Here is a 15560-nt window from a genome sequence, read left to right on the forward strand (position 1 = left end):
CAGACAGGACTCCTGTGTTACAGTCTTAAGGCAGAATGCCTTCTGCAGACAACCTCCGTTTTCACTCAAGGGCTTCGACTGATTGGATGAGGACCACCCATAATACAGGGGTGATCTTTTCCTTAAAGTCAACTGATTATAAAGGTAATCACATCTGTAAAATACCTTCACAGCAATGTCTAGGCTATGTTTGACAAAACAGCTAGGTATGAAAGCCTGGACAAACTGACACATAAAATTAATCATTGCACCCACCATTGCTTGGTATTGTCCTAAAATGTTCACTGCTTGACTGGTGAGAAATGTGACAGCATTCTAGGGCTTACTCTCAGTATCAGCTACTGGCTGGAGCCAGGTGACAGCTGAGCTGGTTGTTCCCTTCCACCCTCCTCTGCCCTCACCTGGGATCCCTCACGCTCTGGCTTCAGCCAATGGGAAGCACCGCAGATGGGAGGGCAGGACAGCAGTGAGGCGTAAGTTGCCTGCTCCTTGCTGCCTCCGCACCACACCCGTGGCACTGGCTTCATTCCTCCAAGGCTCCAGAGCTTCTGGGGCTCCCAACCACTGTCTCCTCCTGTTGCCTCTTCTGCCCTTGCTTCTCTGTGCTTCTTCTCTCTGGGTGCTGGTTCCCTTCAAGCTGCTCGCATCTCTGTCAATAACACCTTCCTTAAAAGGCACACCAAGTTGAGTTGGCTCTGTTTTCCTGCAGAGATTCTGACTGATAACCACAGTGGCCCCAACTGGGGACCTAGAAGATTCAGTGGTAGAAGGGAAGAGGGCAAAAGTGGGGTGGAAAGTGCGGGCTCGCTTGGTGGGGACTCAGTGCAGACCTCCATGGAGAAGGGTCAGACCTCAGGGGCTCCCAGTGGAGCGAGGGAAAGACAGTCACAAGATTGGTGTCCACATCCCCCTAGGGGGCGACTATCTTTCCAGCCTTGGCTCCTGTGACAAGGTCCGGATTCCTAAACAGAGGAGAGGCAGGATGAGAGGCAGCTCCCTCCCCTCCGACATCACAGAAAGCAGAAACCTTGAGAGGAGAAGCCTCTTCACCACTCCCTGGCCCGCACTGGCCCCGCCTTCTCAGTTCCCCTCCTGTCCTCATGGAGACATGTCCCTTCTCACTGCTCCTCCAGACCTCCCTCTGTGGGGGAAATGATCCCCTCTTCCTCTTCCATTCCTCCCTTTCCTGCTTTCTTCCCAGTGGCCCTGGAGAATTCACATTTCTTTCTCATCTCAAGAACAAAATAGGGCCGGGCGCGGTGGGTCAAGCCTGTAATCCCAGCACTTTGGGAGGCCGAGGCGGGTGAATCACGAGGTCAAGAGATCGAGACCATCCTGGTCAACATGGTGAAACCCCGTCTCTACTAAAAATACAAAAAGTTAGCTGGGCGTGGTGGCATGTGCCTGTAATCCCAGCTACTCAGGAGGCTGAGGCAGGAGAATTGCCTGAACCCAGGAGGCGGAGGTTGCGGTGAGCCGAGATCGCGCCATTGCACCCCAGCCTGGGTAACAAGAGCGAAACTCCGTCTCAAAAAAAAAAAAAAAAAAAAAAAAAGAGCAAAATAAAAAACACCTGAAGCCCAGGTCCCTACCCACCTCTGCCCTATTTTTCCCTGCTTCTTCACAGACCAACTTTTCACCAGCATCCTCCTCTCCAGCACTTTCCAACCTTGGAGTCACTACTCAAGACGATGCTGCAATCAGCTAGGATGTGTGCCACAAGTCATCTGTTACTGAAACGAAACAGCGGAACTATTTTCACCGAAGTCAGGGCAGATTCACAGTCCTCCCATGTGAATATCATCTCCCTCTTGGCTCACGCTGTTGCATCCCTCCCAGTCAGTCCTTGTCTATACTACATGGGACTCAGGAAATGCTCCACACCCCGTCCTGGCATATGCTGTTGGTTCCCTTTGCTTTGCATTTTCCCTCTTAGCTGCACACCTCAGCTTAGATGTCTCTTCCTCTAAGAAGCCTTTCCCGATGTTCCCAGCTTCGGGGAAGGTGTGTCCCATGGCAGGTCCCCATGACACACTGTGCTTTCCTTCTAGAGCATATGCCATAGAATGAGGGACCTGCCTGCTCATTAGTCCACAAGCATCAATGACTGTGGGCATCCTGAGGGTAGGGACAGTGTCCATTGCATTCCCAGCTCCTGGCCCCATGCAGTTCCAGTGGGTCCCCAACACAGCTGTGAATGGATGAATAGCCACTGATCCCACGGCTGTGGGTGTCGGGGTTGGCATGCAGCTTAGCAGCTGCAAAGGGCAGCACAGGAGGAGATGTCCAGCAACGGGATGGGCAGCCCATCAGGCCAGGATCACCTGTCACTGGGTTGACTGAGCAGAAACAACCAGCTGGCTGACTCCAACTGGGGTTGCATGATGAGGTCTGGTCTTTGATTGGAGGAGGAACTGGAAGACCCAGTGGTGGTCTGAAACCAAAATTCAACATTTCCAACTTGCGGAGACCTGGGGCCTCCCCTGTGCATCCCCTAGCCATGGATGGGCACTTTGGTAAGAGGACCTCTCCAGGGTCTTGCCGTTAGGGGTGCAAAAGTCAGGGTCACACACCCCTATGACCACAAGAGGGCGCGCTGGGCCTAGACTTACCCTGAGAGTGCAGACGGAGGCTGGGGAACGTTACCTGGGGTAAGGTGGGCTGGGCCAGGTAAGGACTGGCCAAGACCCAGCTCTGTCGAAGGTGTAGTTAAAAAGGTCTGGCTTGGGCCCAATGTCGGCCTCAAAGTCAAAAAAGTTGATTGGAAGACAGAGTTGCTGTTATGTTGTCATTAAATTAAATATCTGTTACCATTATCCATGATTCTGAACTTTTTTTTTTTTTTTTGAGACAGAGTCTTGCTTTGTCATCCAGGCTGGAGTGCAGTGGTACAACCTCGGCTCACTACAACTTCCGCCTGCCGAGTTGAAGCGATTCTCCTGCCTCAGCCTCCCAAGTAGCTGGGACTACAGGTGCCTGCCACCATGCCTGGCTAATTTTTGTATTTTTAGTAGAGACAGGATTTCACCATATTGGCCAGGCTGGTCTCAAACTCCTGACCTTGTGATCTGCCCGCCTGAGGCTCCCAAACTGCTGGGATTACAGGCATGACCCATTGTGCCCGGCCCAATTCTGAACTTTTAAGTGCAAAACGGACAATGAATTTGTGTGTACTGCCCCCCAACGTGGGTGAAGTCTGGGTATGGGAGGATGTCCCTTGGGTGGGGGGGGGGTATTCGGCATTAGAGACAGCAGAGCAGAGAATAGCTCTGTATCCTGACTCTTGTCCTCTCCCCATCCCCACCCTCAACACAGTTGCTTTATCCTGGTTCCCAAGACAGCTTTCATTGTGTCACCCTGACACAAACCCTACCTCCAGCAAAAGCCTCCTGCCGTCATGCCCTCAGATGTACTTTGACATGTGATTTAAAACAGTCCTGGAAGTCCTTCCTAGCCTCGCCCTTGGTTCCATCTGCTTTTTGGGGGGAATCTGAGTTTGGATCCATTCTTTTTGATCACCCCAAGGCAGGGAGCTGACCCCCTCCTGGGGCTCTATGGCCCATCTGGCAGAAGAAAAGGGCTAGAAGGGACTTGTTGCTTGGTGACCTTCCAGGACTCCTCGCTCTCCGCCCTTCTCCCAGCCCTGACAACTCAATCCAGCTCACAGGACAGGAAATGGAAGTGAACCCAGGGTCATAGCATGAAGGTCCCTTTTCCCTGTGAGATGGGGACGGGGCTCGGGCCTACTCCCTCCCCGGAGCACCCTCCCCAGGGCTGTGCACCATTTCCACCCATTGTCTGGAAAGGAGGCTTGACACTTAGAGCCTTCTGTCCTTGAAACAAAATAAGCTGATGATATATTCAAATAGAAGTGGAGACTGGGGCACTCGTGACTCCCTAGAGGTGCAGCCAGGGGTTTAGATGTCACTCCAGAGGCCTAGGAGGACCTGGGGAGGGGTCAGAGTTGATGACAGTTTCAGAACCACAGCATCCCAAAGTAAGGCTTCCGCTACTTTGAAAAAAGTCCTCCAGCTGTTGAGAGAGGTGGGGTAAGGGAGGGAGAGAGAGGTGATTTGCATTTCATTTGCATTTCCTTTGCATATAGCTCTTTTGATGTCCAAAGGCACAGAAATTTCCTGTCCTCGCTTCTTTTTCCCTTTCTTTCTTCTGTTCCTTTCTAACCTCCAGGCAATCCCCTATTTCTTTCTCTCTCTCTTCCCTACAGCTTTTTCTCTCCTAAGCTAAACAGGGACATGGAGTAACAGGCTCAGGGAAGTTGCTGCTCTAGACCTACTTCACTCCGAAGCGGGCTTCATGGAGACTGCAAGACCTGGAAAATGGGGAGGGATAAAGGAGTTTTTTTTTTTTTTTTTTTTTTTTTTTTTTTTTTTTTTTTTTTTTTGAGACAGAGTTTTGCTCTTGTTACCCAGGCTGGAGTGCAATGGCGCGATCTCGGCTCATCGCAACCTCCGCCTCCTGGGTTCAGGCAATTCTCCTGCCTCAGCCTCCTGAGTAGCTGGGATTACAGGCACGTGCCACCATGCCCAGCTAATTTTTTGTATTTTTAGTAGAGACGGGGTTTCACTATGTTGACCGGGATGGCCTCGATCTCTTGACCTCGTGATCCACCCGCCTCGGCCTCCCAAAGTGCTGGGATTACAGGCTTGAGCCACCGCGCCCGGCAATAAAGGAGTTCTGTATGATCCCATTCTATCCCAAGTCAGACAGGGAAGGAATGAAAATTGTTTACCAACCTGACCTGCCTTTGGGACCCACATTACATGCGCATGGGGCTTAGAGGGCACTCCAGCCTTCTATGCCGCAGAAAGGGCATAAGAAGGAGGAGTAGGGAACAGCAAAAGGTCTCTATTGAGCAATTTATTTGTTCTGTTTTCTGGAGCAAATTCCCCTCCATGTGGGCCTCAGGTCCCTCAAATGAGGGGTTCCATGATAAGCAGCCCTGGGTCTAAATGCCACCTCTGTACTGTACCAGCTGCGTTTACTTCTCTGAGCCTCAGTTTCCTCATCTATAACCGAGGGCTAACAGTTGTACCTTCCATCTAAAGTTGCACCGACTAGAATAAGATGTTGTGTGTTCAGCATGGAGCACAGTTCTCGGCACATAGGAAGCACTCAATCCATTTTTATTGAGTGAATGAGTAAATGAATGAATATGAGGAAGTATCTGCTATCCTCTCCCCACCCAGCCCTTTCTGACCCTTCATCCTCCCACCTCCACACTCCAACTGTGGAACCCACAGCTGTGCCTCCAACTGTGAACTTCCAAGGTGCTATCTGTGCCTCAGTTCCCACCCCCTCCCCACACAAACTCCATCTCCCCATTCCCCTCAGAACCCCAGACTCCTAGGCTGCTGGAGCCAGAAGACCCGCAACAGGCCCCAGGTATGGTGGTCAGAGAATGAGACCCTTGGTGCACATGGCCATGCAAATAATATGCAGACAGACATATGGAAATCACAAGCACACAGGGGTTTATAAGCTGCGTGCAGGCGTTCTTCCTGCATGATAGCAGTTGAGTGCAGCTGTAGGTAAGAAATGGACTTCAGGGAAGGGGCCAAACCTGATGTTGGGGAGAAGAAAAGGCAGGAAGGGGGCAGGAGTAGGGGGAGTGTTGAAGAGGAGGGAAGGAAGGAACAGAGGCTGAGAGTGTCCTCAGAGGGACCCCTTGGGCCTCCAAGAAGCCCTTGCTGGTCTCTTTCCTCAGCCATAAGCAACAAGAAAAAGGTCATCTCCTCCCTTCTTTTCGGGAGCATGGGGAGGAGAGGTCCATGTGACTGGGGAGGTGGTGTACTTGGACCTGAAGAAGCACTTAAATGCTTCCTATTCCTTTGGGGCCACCTTAGCACCCACGGAACACTTTCTGATACCTTTTACGTGTCCAGCCCTGTTCTAGGTGCTGGGGTGGGGGCGACAGAATGAAGCAATTGATGTTACCAACCAGGAGGGAAACTAGAAAAAGGCCCTCAGAACCTGCCACAAAGGCTGTTAAGAATATGGAACTTGGCCGGGCGCGGTGGCTCATGCCTATAATTCCAGTACTTTGGGAGGCCAAGGTGGGTGGATCACAAGGTCAAGAGATCGAGACCATCCTGGTCAACATGGTGAAACCCCATCTCTACTAAAAATACAAAAAACAACTAGCTGGGCATGGTGGCGCATGCCTGTAGTCTCAGCTACTTGGGAGGCTGAGGAGGGAGAATTGCTTGAACCCAGGAGGTGGAGATTGCGGTGAGCTGAGATTGTGCCATTGCACTCCAGCCTGGGTAACAAGAGAGAAACTCCATCTCAAAAAAAAAAAAAAAAAAAAAAAAAGAATATGGAACTTAAACTCTCTAAGCCTCATTGTCCCCATCTGTAAAATGGTAATTGAATTAAAGGCACAAAAGATGCCTTTCAAGTGTTGGTCAGCCCAGTGCTTGGCACAGTGAAAGCACACATAATGCTGGGTGTTATCGGGGTAATGATCGTGGTGCACGGTGGGACGGATGTGCCAGGAGGAAAGGACACTGTAAACAAGGTGTAGAGGCAGGAAAACCCAGGACCTGTTCTGTGTGCAGGAAGTAGCCCGAAGGACTAAGGGGAAGACGTTCATGAGGAGTCCTGTCTGGGAAGGAAGGCGAAGCCCTGCCCTCCTGTCTGCACACAGCTTTGTGGGCTTCCATGCAGACCATCCCTGGGTGACAGAACCACTTACTGGGACTTGAAGAGGGGAAGAGAAAGGGGTGAGCCTATGATGGGTGCTGCAAAGAGCACTGGAGTGGGAGTCCAGAGACCTGATTCCAGCCAGGCTCTGTCACTAGGGAAGCATGCACCTTTGAGCAAGTCACTTCCCAGCTCTGGAAGGTGGCTGTCACCAAAAGCCCGGGCACTGGTAACTTCCATATCTGTCCTCTCATAGAGCCTCACAGCAACCTGGGACCTGGGGCAGGAGACTTCGAGGGGCAAGCGGGAAGCAGCTGTGTGCACCTGGAAACTGTGCTAACAAGCTGCACCCTGTCTAAATCCCACAATGCTGTGGGGATGCCATGGGGGCTCGGTGAGCTTGGCCGTCTGCTCAGCCCCACACCTGCCCCATTTTACAGATGAGTAAAATGAGCTCAGGGAGGTGAAGAACCTTGTCCCAGCCACACTGCTGGTAAGCGGTTGAGAGGTAAGATTCCAAAACCGAATTCTTTCCAGCAGATCCCCGCGACTTCGCCAAACACTCTAGCTTCCTAGCAGGGCTTACACTTCAGGATCTGTCTAGAAGGAACCTCAGGCTCAGGCTGGAGAACCCGCCAGGGCTTCCTAAAAACGGCGAGCAGGACCAGGAGTTCACGCCGCGGCGAGCAAGCGGTGGGGAGGTGCTGCCATGCGGGGTTGGAGCAGGCAGGTGTTCCGCAGGATCGAGACCCGCCCCGGCAGCACCCCCCGGCCCCCCTCCCCAGTCCCCAGCTCCACGTATGCAAATCGCTGCTTTGCATGGGCCCGGGGCCAGGCGCGGGGGCCCTGCCAGGGGGCGTGGCCGGCGGCCCCCGCCCCGCGCCGCGTGCTCACCTGGGGAGTGTGGCAATCCTGGCGGCGCCGAGTGTTGCCCGGGCCGGAGCAGCGGAGCGCGCGACGGTGGCGGCGACGGCTCCGGCAGCGGCTCCCGCGTTGGCGGCGGCCGGGGGCTGGAAGAAGGAGACCCTGGCTTCGCAGGGGGCCAGGCTGGGGCAGACGCGAGGGGCCTGGGGGGGCGCTGGCTTTGGCCCCGCCTGGGGCAGGATGGTGAATCTGGAGTCCCTGCACACAGGTGAGGGCCGGAGGGAATGAGCTCTGACAGGTGTCACCGCGTGTGAGCAGGGGCGAAGGAGAGGGACACCGTTCTGGTGGGGGAGGGGGGCTTGTTTCCCAGCGGCCATGAGAGGGCGCTTTGGATAGCGGGTCGTCCTGGGGCGGGCGCGGGTCAGTGTCTGGGGACTAAAGGGAGAGGGTCTGGGATAAGAACCCCTAGAAAAGAATGAGGTTGGGGGCTGGTACAGGGTGGGATGGCTTTGAAGTCCCCTGATCTGTAGAGTGACAGTTGTGTGGGACTTGGTGTGCTGAACTATCGTCTCAGGAGGTTGCAGGCTCTGGGTGGTTCACTCACTCAGCCAGGGGTGTGGACCTGGGAGTGCGTAAGTGAGGGAAATGCGGGTATCCACATGCTGCGTGTTGGTGCCCGGGTATATGTGTGAAATGGAGGCAAAGTGAGCATTTATGTGGTGGGGAGCTTAGCAGAAGTGGGTGGGGTGGGGCAATTACAGAGGTGCACCTGGGGCAGGGGCCATGCTCCCATGTGTCTGAGAGCTGAAGGTGACAGACACATCTTCTGGGTCCCGTGTCCCGTGCCTTTCTTCCCTAAGGGGTGGAACCCGAGGAGATGCAAATGCTTTGCCTAGAGTCAGGCTTCCCTACATGAATGAATGAGAGGTGGGCATGGAGTGAACCCAGCCTCTCCATTCACCTTGCTGTGCCTCCTTCCACAGCTGGGCTAAGGCAGGAGCTACTAGTCAGCCGGGTTGGTCTTGGCCTGGGGCTTGGTGTTGGGGTGGGCCTTCTGGAGGTCACAGGGCCTGAGCAAAGAACAGGTGAAGAAAGCTGTACCTGACCTGGCCATTTCTAACCCAGCAACTTACTCTCAAAGTGAGCAGGACGCAGTGATCTTTCTTTAGGATTTTGGGGCTGTTGATGGGACTTTTGTTACCTGGCCTCCTTTCTGGGAGAGTGGGAAAGAGGCAATTTTCCAGACCCACCCAAGAAGCAGAGCAGGCTGCAGGATTTGGCCCTTACTGTGGCTTGCCCAGCCTGAAAACAAGCATCAGTGAGTGCCTGGAGGGAGGGGACCTGAGTGCCCAGTTCCCCCGGATGCTATTTCCCAGCAGGGCTGAGTGAGAGGCAGGCTGGCAGCGAGATGTTGGCGCTGAGTGGCTCCCCAGGACGTGCCAGAAGGGCTAGGTGAGGCGGAAGAAAGCATCCAACTGGGTGTCATCCAGTGTCTGAGGAAAGTCTGTTTCTAGACCGGGCATACCTGGGGGCAGATCCCCAAGTAGGTGATCTCCTCTTCTCTTCCCACCAAGGAAGCCAGGGTTTGAATAGGAACATGACTCTTCAGAAAGGTGGGCCTAGCAGTGGGTAAGAAGGTTTTTGGGACGAAGATCACAGACTTCTTGGGGGGTTTCCACCTCCTTGTCTACTGGAGGTTCCCACTCTGCGGAAGTGGGAGGGGGTGGGACAGTTGAGACCCAGCAGAGAAGCAGCCTGGGGCATCAGAGGATATAGCAGGGAGTCCTGGAGGATGAGGTTGAGACAGGGTCAAGCCCCCTTTGCTTTCCCCAGGAGTGAGCTCCTGGCTGATGCTTCTCAGAAGCCCAGACACCTTCTCCACCCTGTCCCTGTGAGCAGGGATTCCCGACACGGGGGGGACTGAACTAAACGCCAGGTGGGGTGACTCCTCAGGGCGGGGTCTCCATCTATCTGGGGGTAGAGTCACCGATTCATCTCTCTCCATTTGCTCCCTCCCCAGCCCATTCCCCCTCAGGGATATCTGGCCTCCCTGTGTAGTCTCTGGGTCTTGGCCCTTCTGGAGTGTCTGAGGGTTCCCCTTCAGTGGCACCTCCTCTGAGTCTGGGGCTTTCTGTGGTCTCTCTCTGACTGGGTCTTTATTATAGGACTCTCTTTCCTGGGTCCTCCTGGTGGGCTTTTCAGTTCGAGGTCTTCTTCGTAGGGTCTTCCAGTGCGCTCCCTGCTGTGGGGTCTGTGAAGGAGGGTCGCTCTTCCCTCTATGGCATATCTCATTATAGGTCCCTCCCCAGGGTCCCTTAGTCCAGGATCCTCTTTGTGGAAATGTGGTCTCTTTTAAGTCCTATTGCCCCCACCCCCACGGTGATCCTGCATGCTACTGATCTTGATAAACAGTACTTTCTCTGTGAATTCCCAGGCCTGCGCCCTTGGGGTCTCCTCCTTAATCGATTTACTGGAGGAGTTTGGATGCGGGAAGGAGGAGGAACAGGAGCACACAAACTAGGGCAAAGGCTCGCTCCCAGGTCCTCCGCTCCAAGGGCTCCACGCACACAGTGGCCCCTGAGTCAGCGCCATTGTCTTGCTCTGATAACCTGGGTACGAGCCCTGATTCAGGTCTGCCTGGAGCCTCACACCTTGTACTTTATAGAGCATCTCTCACATGGAAGCACAAAGATCTGAGCAGGCAGAAGGTCACCAGACACAGGGACTCCACAGCAAGGAGGGGCTCCCTGCTCCCTGGCTAAAAACAGGCAGAGGAGTAGACCAGAAGTGGCCAGCTAGGGAGGCAGATAAGAAACAAAGGAAAGCAGTGGGAAGCCGGCTGGCAGGGGCACACCTGGTTTGCCCCAGGTGTCTCTTTCTCTGCCCTTTTCCTCACTGTGAGCTGTTCCCCATCAAGGTTGGGAAAGAGGGGCTGAATCCCACAGACAGATGCCAATTGGAGCTCAGGAATCGCGTTTGGATTGGGAAGGCCTGATGGTGGGAGTAAGAAGAAATGAGAGAAGTCTCCTCTAGGGGAGAGGTGGAGCCTTGGTTGGCTCAGAAGTGGGGCTGGTGGGTCCTTTGAAATCTCCCGATGGAAGCACCACCGCCCCCCCCCCGCCCCCACCGTGAGCAGGTATGTGAGGGAGGAGCCAGAGGGAACTCCCGTCCTTCCAATATCAGGAAGATGGACACTAGGAGAGAGGGCTGTGGCTTCTTCTTTCCCAGAGTAGCCTGGTCCCAGGAGGTCCAGGGCCCTCAGCCTGCAGCCTGTGGGGAGCACTGCCTCTCAGGCTTTCCTCCCAGGGCTTCACAGATGTCTAAGGAGGGGTCACTCCTGGTCAAGTCAAGACTAACTTCAGGGTGTAAAGGTGCTGAGTGGGACAGGTGAGGGTCTGTGGCTGGCATCTGGGCTCTTACACAGAACAGCTGAGCCTCCCCAGGGAAGGGAGTGATGGCAAGGAGCCTACTTAGTCTCTGGCTGAGATAACACAGCAGAGCCTGGCCCCACCCCGCACCTCTCTCACTCACCCCTGGCAAGTGCTGTCCGACAGGTGAAGGGTTACAGTGTCTCAGGGAGTTTCGGTGTTGGCCCATGTTTAGGCTGAGACCCAAAAGCTCGTCCCACCCATCAGCCTCAACCACCTACCCAACAGGAACAGGTTCTCAGTGTCTTAGCATCCTATGGGACTCAAGAAGAGGTTTGACAGGTCATCTCATCCTGTCCCTCCAATCCTCAAGTGCCATCTTGTTGTTTCCATAATGGTACATCAAATGAGTAGACATCATGGCAGATGAGGAGGGCAGGGGGTTGATTCTTTTAAAAGTTATTTTTAGGCCAGGTGCAGTGGCTCAAGCCTGTAATTCCAGCACTTTGGGAGGCCGAGGCGGGTGGATCACGAGGTCGAGAGATCGAGACCATCCTGGTCAACATGGTGAAACCCCGTCTCTACTAAAAATACAAAAAATTAGCTGGGCATGGTGGCGCGTGCCTGTAATCCCAGCTACTCAGGAGGCTGAGGCAGGAGAATCGCCTGAACCCAGGAGGCGGAGGTTGCGGTGAGCCGATATCGTGCCATTGCACTCCAGCCTGGGTAATAAGAGCGAAACTCCCTCTCAAAAAAAAAAAAAAAAGTTATTTTTAGACTAAACTTTAGGCTAACTTAAAGGATGAATGAGATAGCTTTGGGGTGTATTTGAAGGGGAATGGGTGTTGGAGGACAATTTGGGTTCTGGGAATAAGATTACAGTTTAGCTAAAGAAGTACCTTCTTAAATGTCAGTTTGTAATCAGCTGATTCAGAGACTCTGGTCATCATCCCAGCCTCATCGCCTCTTAACCTTTTCCTGTCTTCATGAACACTTTTTCTATGAAGTCAGAATTCGGAGAATCCTAATAGTCTCCCAGATAAAGGACAAATTATCTGAGACAGAAAACCAAAGCTCTCCCTTGTAATGGGGCAAGGGGTTAATGGAGGGGCATGAGAATAAGACAGGAAGGGAAAGGCACTAGCACCTAAGCCTAAGTGTCTGTTTAATTAGCTCATTTATTAGGTGCTGACTTTGTGCCTGGAACTCCTTTGCTGGCAGTTTTCATTCAGTATTTAATTTAATCCTCACAAAACCCCTGGGAAGTATGTATCACTAGTCCCATTTTTAGGTGAGAAAATTCACATTTGAATATGTGGCTAGGGTCCCCCAGCTAGATAGTGATGGCATTGAGATTAAATCCAGGTTTGTCTGATGCCAAATTCCATGCTCTGAATCCCGGTGCTGATGAAGCGAATTGAAACCACCAGCGGGGGAGAACTTCCTCTGCACCTTTCCAGCCGTCTCTGTCTGAGGGCCTTTTCTCAGCACTGCTGAAGAATCCCCGCGGTGCGGTCTGAGCTGAGCAGGTCTGCGTTGGGCAATGCCCAGCTCCTGGGGGATAGTACCTCATGGGTGGGACAGGGGAGCCCGTTTCTCCATCGGAACAGAAGCCCAGCAGCCACAGAGGCCCTTTGCAAATGTGTCTGGGTGGTCCAAGGTAGTTATTCTGCATATTCATGCACGACAAACTATGCAGAAAGTTTGAGACTGCAGCAGGATGCACCGAGGTAAGACTCAAGAAACGCCTCCCTAAACGCCTGCACTGGTGGGGGGAGGGCGGGGGAAGGTGGCAGGGTCTTCCTTAGAACTCTGTGACCCCAAAGTGCCGTGTAGATTGTCTGGGGAGGGTTCCAAGGAGCTCTAAGTGTTTACCTTGGAGTCTTGCCTCAATTTGGCTGGTCTCGAGAAATTCCTGAAACCACAGTGACTCCTTACTTTCTCCACTACTTCTGGGGTGTTCCAGGCTGTCCGTCTCTGGATCCCCCATCTCCGTCTTGTTTGGCACCGAAGCCGCTGCACTCCAGAGGTGTGCACCTCGGCCGGAGCCGCACACCTCATTCCTCACACACACAAAAAGAAAAAGTAGGTTTTCTGCCCTCTTCTTGGGGCACAGGCCCACCCTCTTTCCTCATCCCGATCGTCTCCAGACCTCGGCGTCCAGACTGCCAACTGCCTGATTACCTGATGCAAATTAAGACTGCCTGCTTGACTGGGATTGGCTGCGGAGCCGAGTATGCAAATTGGCTCACCAAGACTTTATCTGGTTCCAAAGAGTTAAAGTGCTGCCCCAGAGAAGGGGGGTGCGGGGGTCAACATGATTTGAATAAAATATTCTTCTGTCTTTAAGGCTTCAGTCTTTGGGTGGTTTAATCAGGAGAGGAGCGGAGAGAGAGTGAGTTGGTTCAAAGTTGTCTCTTTTCTTCCCCCTGCTGACCCCAAGAGGAGACTCAGGGGCCTCCCACATAGGTGGGGGCAGCTGTCTGTTAAGGGTAAATGTTTGATTTATTGAAATGAAGCAGGGCAGAGAGGCCGGACCAGCAGCACTTGGGGGCTGAGCCAGGGGCCTGGTGTAGGTATTCTCTTTTTGTGGGGCACTGACCCGCTGCCATCCCTCCCTCACTGAGCCAGTTGAAGGAGTAGGAGAGAAGGTAAGGATCCCCAAAGGACAGGATCTCCAAGGAGGACAACACAGGAGCTAGAGCTTGTTCCCCAGACAGTGGGCTGACCTATGAGACCGGACAGAGAACCCGGGCAGGACACGGGGAAGAAAAGTGAGAAGGGCAAGCCTTGGTTTAAGGGTACTCTTACCTTCCAGGATGGGGTTATTCTGGGAAAAAGAGCTGGGGAGGCAGGGTTGGAGGGATAATCCTTTTGCTATTTAAAAATAAAATAAATTCCTCAGATCCCAAAGGTAATGAGTGTTGGAAATGGGAAGTGTCCCCTCCACCCCCTTGTTAAATTTTTACCAACTGAGTCCTGGTGATAGAAGGAAATGGCCATGAATGATGCAAAAGGTGAGAGACCCTGCAGTGGCACCGGGGAAAGGGGAAGAGAAAGGCAAGGAGAAGAGGCAAGCATGGGAGGAGGGGATCCGTGCCCCCAGGCTTATGAATATTCTAATGGTTGTATGTTCGGGAATCAGGAATTTGAAAGTCTGATGGTTGTTGTAATTACACATTCATCTTTGCTATTTAGTTAAAGCCATATATGTCATAGCAAGAAAAATTGTGACCTGCTATTAAAATCAGTTGTGTTTTCCCTGCAGATATCAAGATGAGTGGGGATGTAGCCGATTCCACGGATGCTCGCAGCACTCTCAGCCAGGTGGAGCCAGGTAAGGGTCTTCTCTTCTGGGGGATGGAGCAGGAATGCCGGGGTGGGGAGAGAGTTGTTGGGAATTGTTGAACAACTGGTTTCTCTTCTTGCTTGGTCTTTCAGCCAACCAGACCTCAAAGCTGGGTCTTAGGAACTAAGGGAATTCCCTGAAGACATGGGATATGATTCTGGAGCCTTTGAACAGTAGATATTGGTCCACAGTGGAACAAAACCTCTGGAACTAGGCTAGGAAGGGACCAGATCCTTAAAAACACAGCAAAACCAAAAGGGTTCCGGAGCAGCTGTGTTCTAAACTGCGGTGACTGGCAGAGGCAGAAGAACTCGTGTTTCGTAGATGGGGACCAGTGCCTTTTAGCCCCAGATACCTCCATAGCCCTACTCAAGGCACTAACCAAAGAGGCCTGTGGACAAATGTTTCTCTTCCAAATAACGTGCATGTGGGGTGGTAAATAGGCTCAGAGAGGAAGGCTTGGTGCCTGGAGATGACTTTGCTTTGTAAAGAAGAGAAAGGAAGTCAGTAGTCCCAGCTACTCAGCAGGCCAAGGCGGGAGGATTCCTTGAGCCTAGGAGTTTGAGGCTGGTCTGGGCAACAGAGTGAGACCCCGTCTGAAAAAAAAGGTGAGAAGAAGAAAGAATTGAAAAGAAAGTTTCATAGCTCTCTATTTTTACCTCCATAGTCCAAGCCTTGCTTTGAAAGCTCCATATAATTAAAAATAACTTAAAGATGAGTATAAATTGTAACATCACCAAATAACTTTAATAGCATTCCAACCAGGCCTCAATTAGTCTTTCATCTGGATTATTAGAGACATAGAAATTAGAAGTGGAAGAGAATCAATGTCCCCCAGAGCTAAAATCTTTTTCAAGTCTTCTAGAGAGGTCTAGTTCCATTCTTGAAGCTATGAGATTCAGGATCAGGGACAAGATCATTGGGGGTCTTGGTGTGCGGGGGCCATCCACAGTATATGCATTTGCCATAAACTTTTCTGCTCCCCAGTTTCATACTGAAACAGTGTCTAGTTGCATGAGTAGCCATACACATCAAGCTACAGTCTTTCTATTTTGCTTTGTTTATGTACAGAGGCAGCCAGACTGAGGAGAATGTGGGCCGGTCACACTCATGTTTAAATTGATTAATTAGCAGAATACGTTTTACTAAGGGTCTGTCGAGAGGGGCACCTGTTCTTCCCAGTTGAGAACAAGATTTCCTTTTAACTCAAAAACCTGAGCAAGACTTTAAATTCAGTTCAGCTGTAGAGTGACAGACACAGTCCCCACACTGACACCTTCCCAAGAGAAAAATCAGCCCAGGAGCCATTATCCAGA

General features: G+C 52.4%; 1 protein-coding gene across 1 annotated transcript in view; it reads left to right on the forward strand.

The window, feature by feature from the left end:
• The first annotated feature begins 7590 nt into the window (after window positions 1–7590).
• Window positions 7591–15560, forward strand: part of POU2F3 (POU class 2 homeobox 3) — an 88299-nt gene continuing 80329 nt past the window's right edge. Inside the window, exons 1-2 of the mRNA XM_010334428.3 lie at window positions 7591–7795; window positions 14164–14232. Of these exons, the coding sequence (XP_010332730.3) occupies window positions 7768–7795; window positions 14164–14232 (97 nt within the window). The 5' untranslated portion in view covers window positions 7591–7767. The remainder of the gene's footprint in view (window positions 7796–14163; window positions 14233–15560) is intronic.

The sequence above is a fragment of the Saimiri boliviensis genome, chromosome 6, assembly GCF_048565385.1.
Source record: "Saimiri boliviensis isolate mSaiBol1 chromosome 6, mSaiBol1.pri, whole genome shotgun sequence".
Lineage (NCBI taxonomy): Eukaryota > Metazoa > Chordata > Mammalia > Primates > Cebidae > Saimiri > Saimiri boliviensis.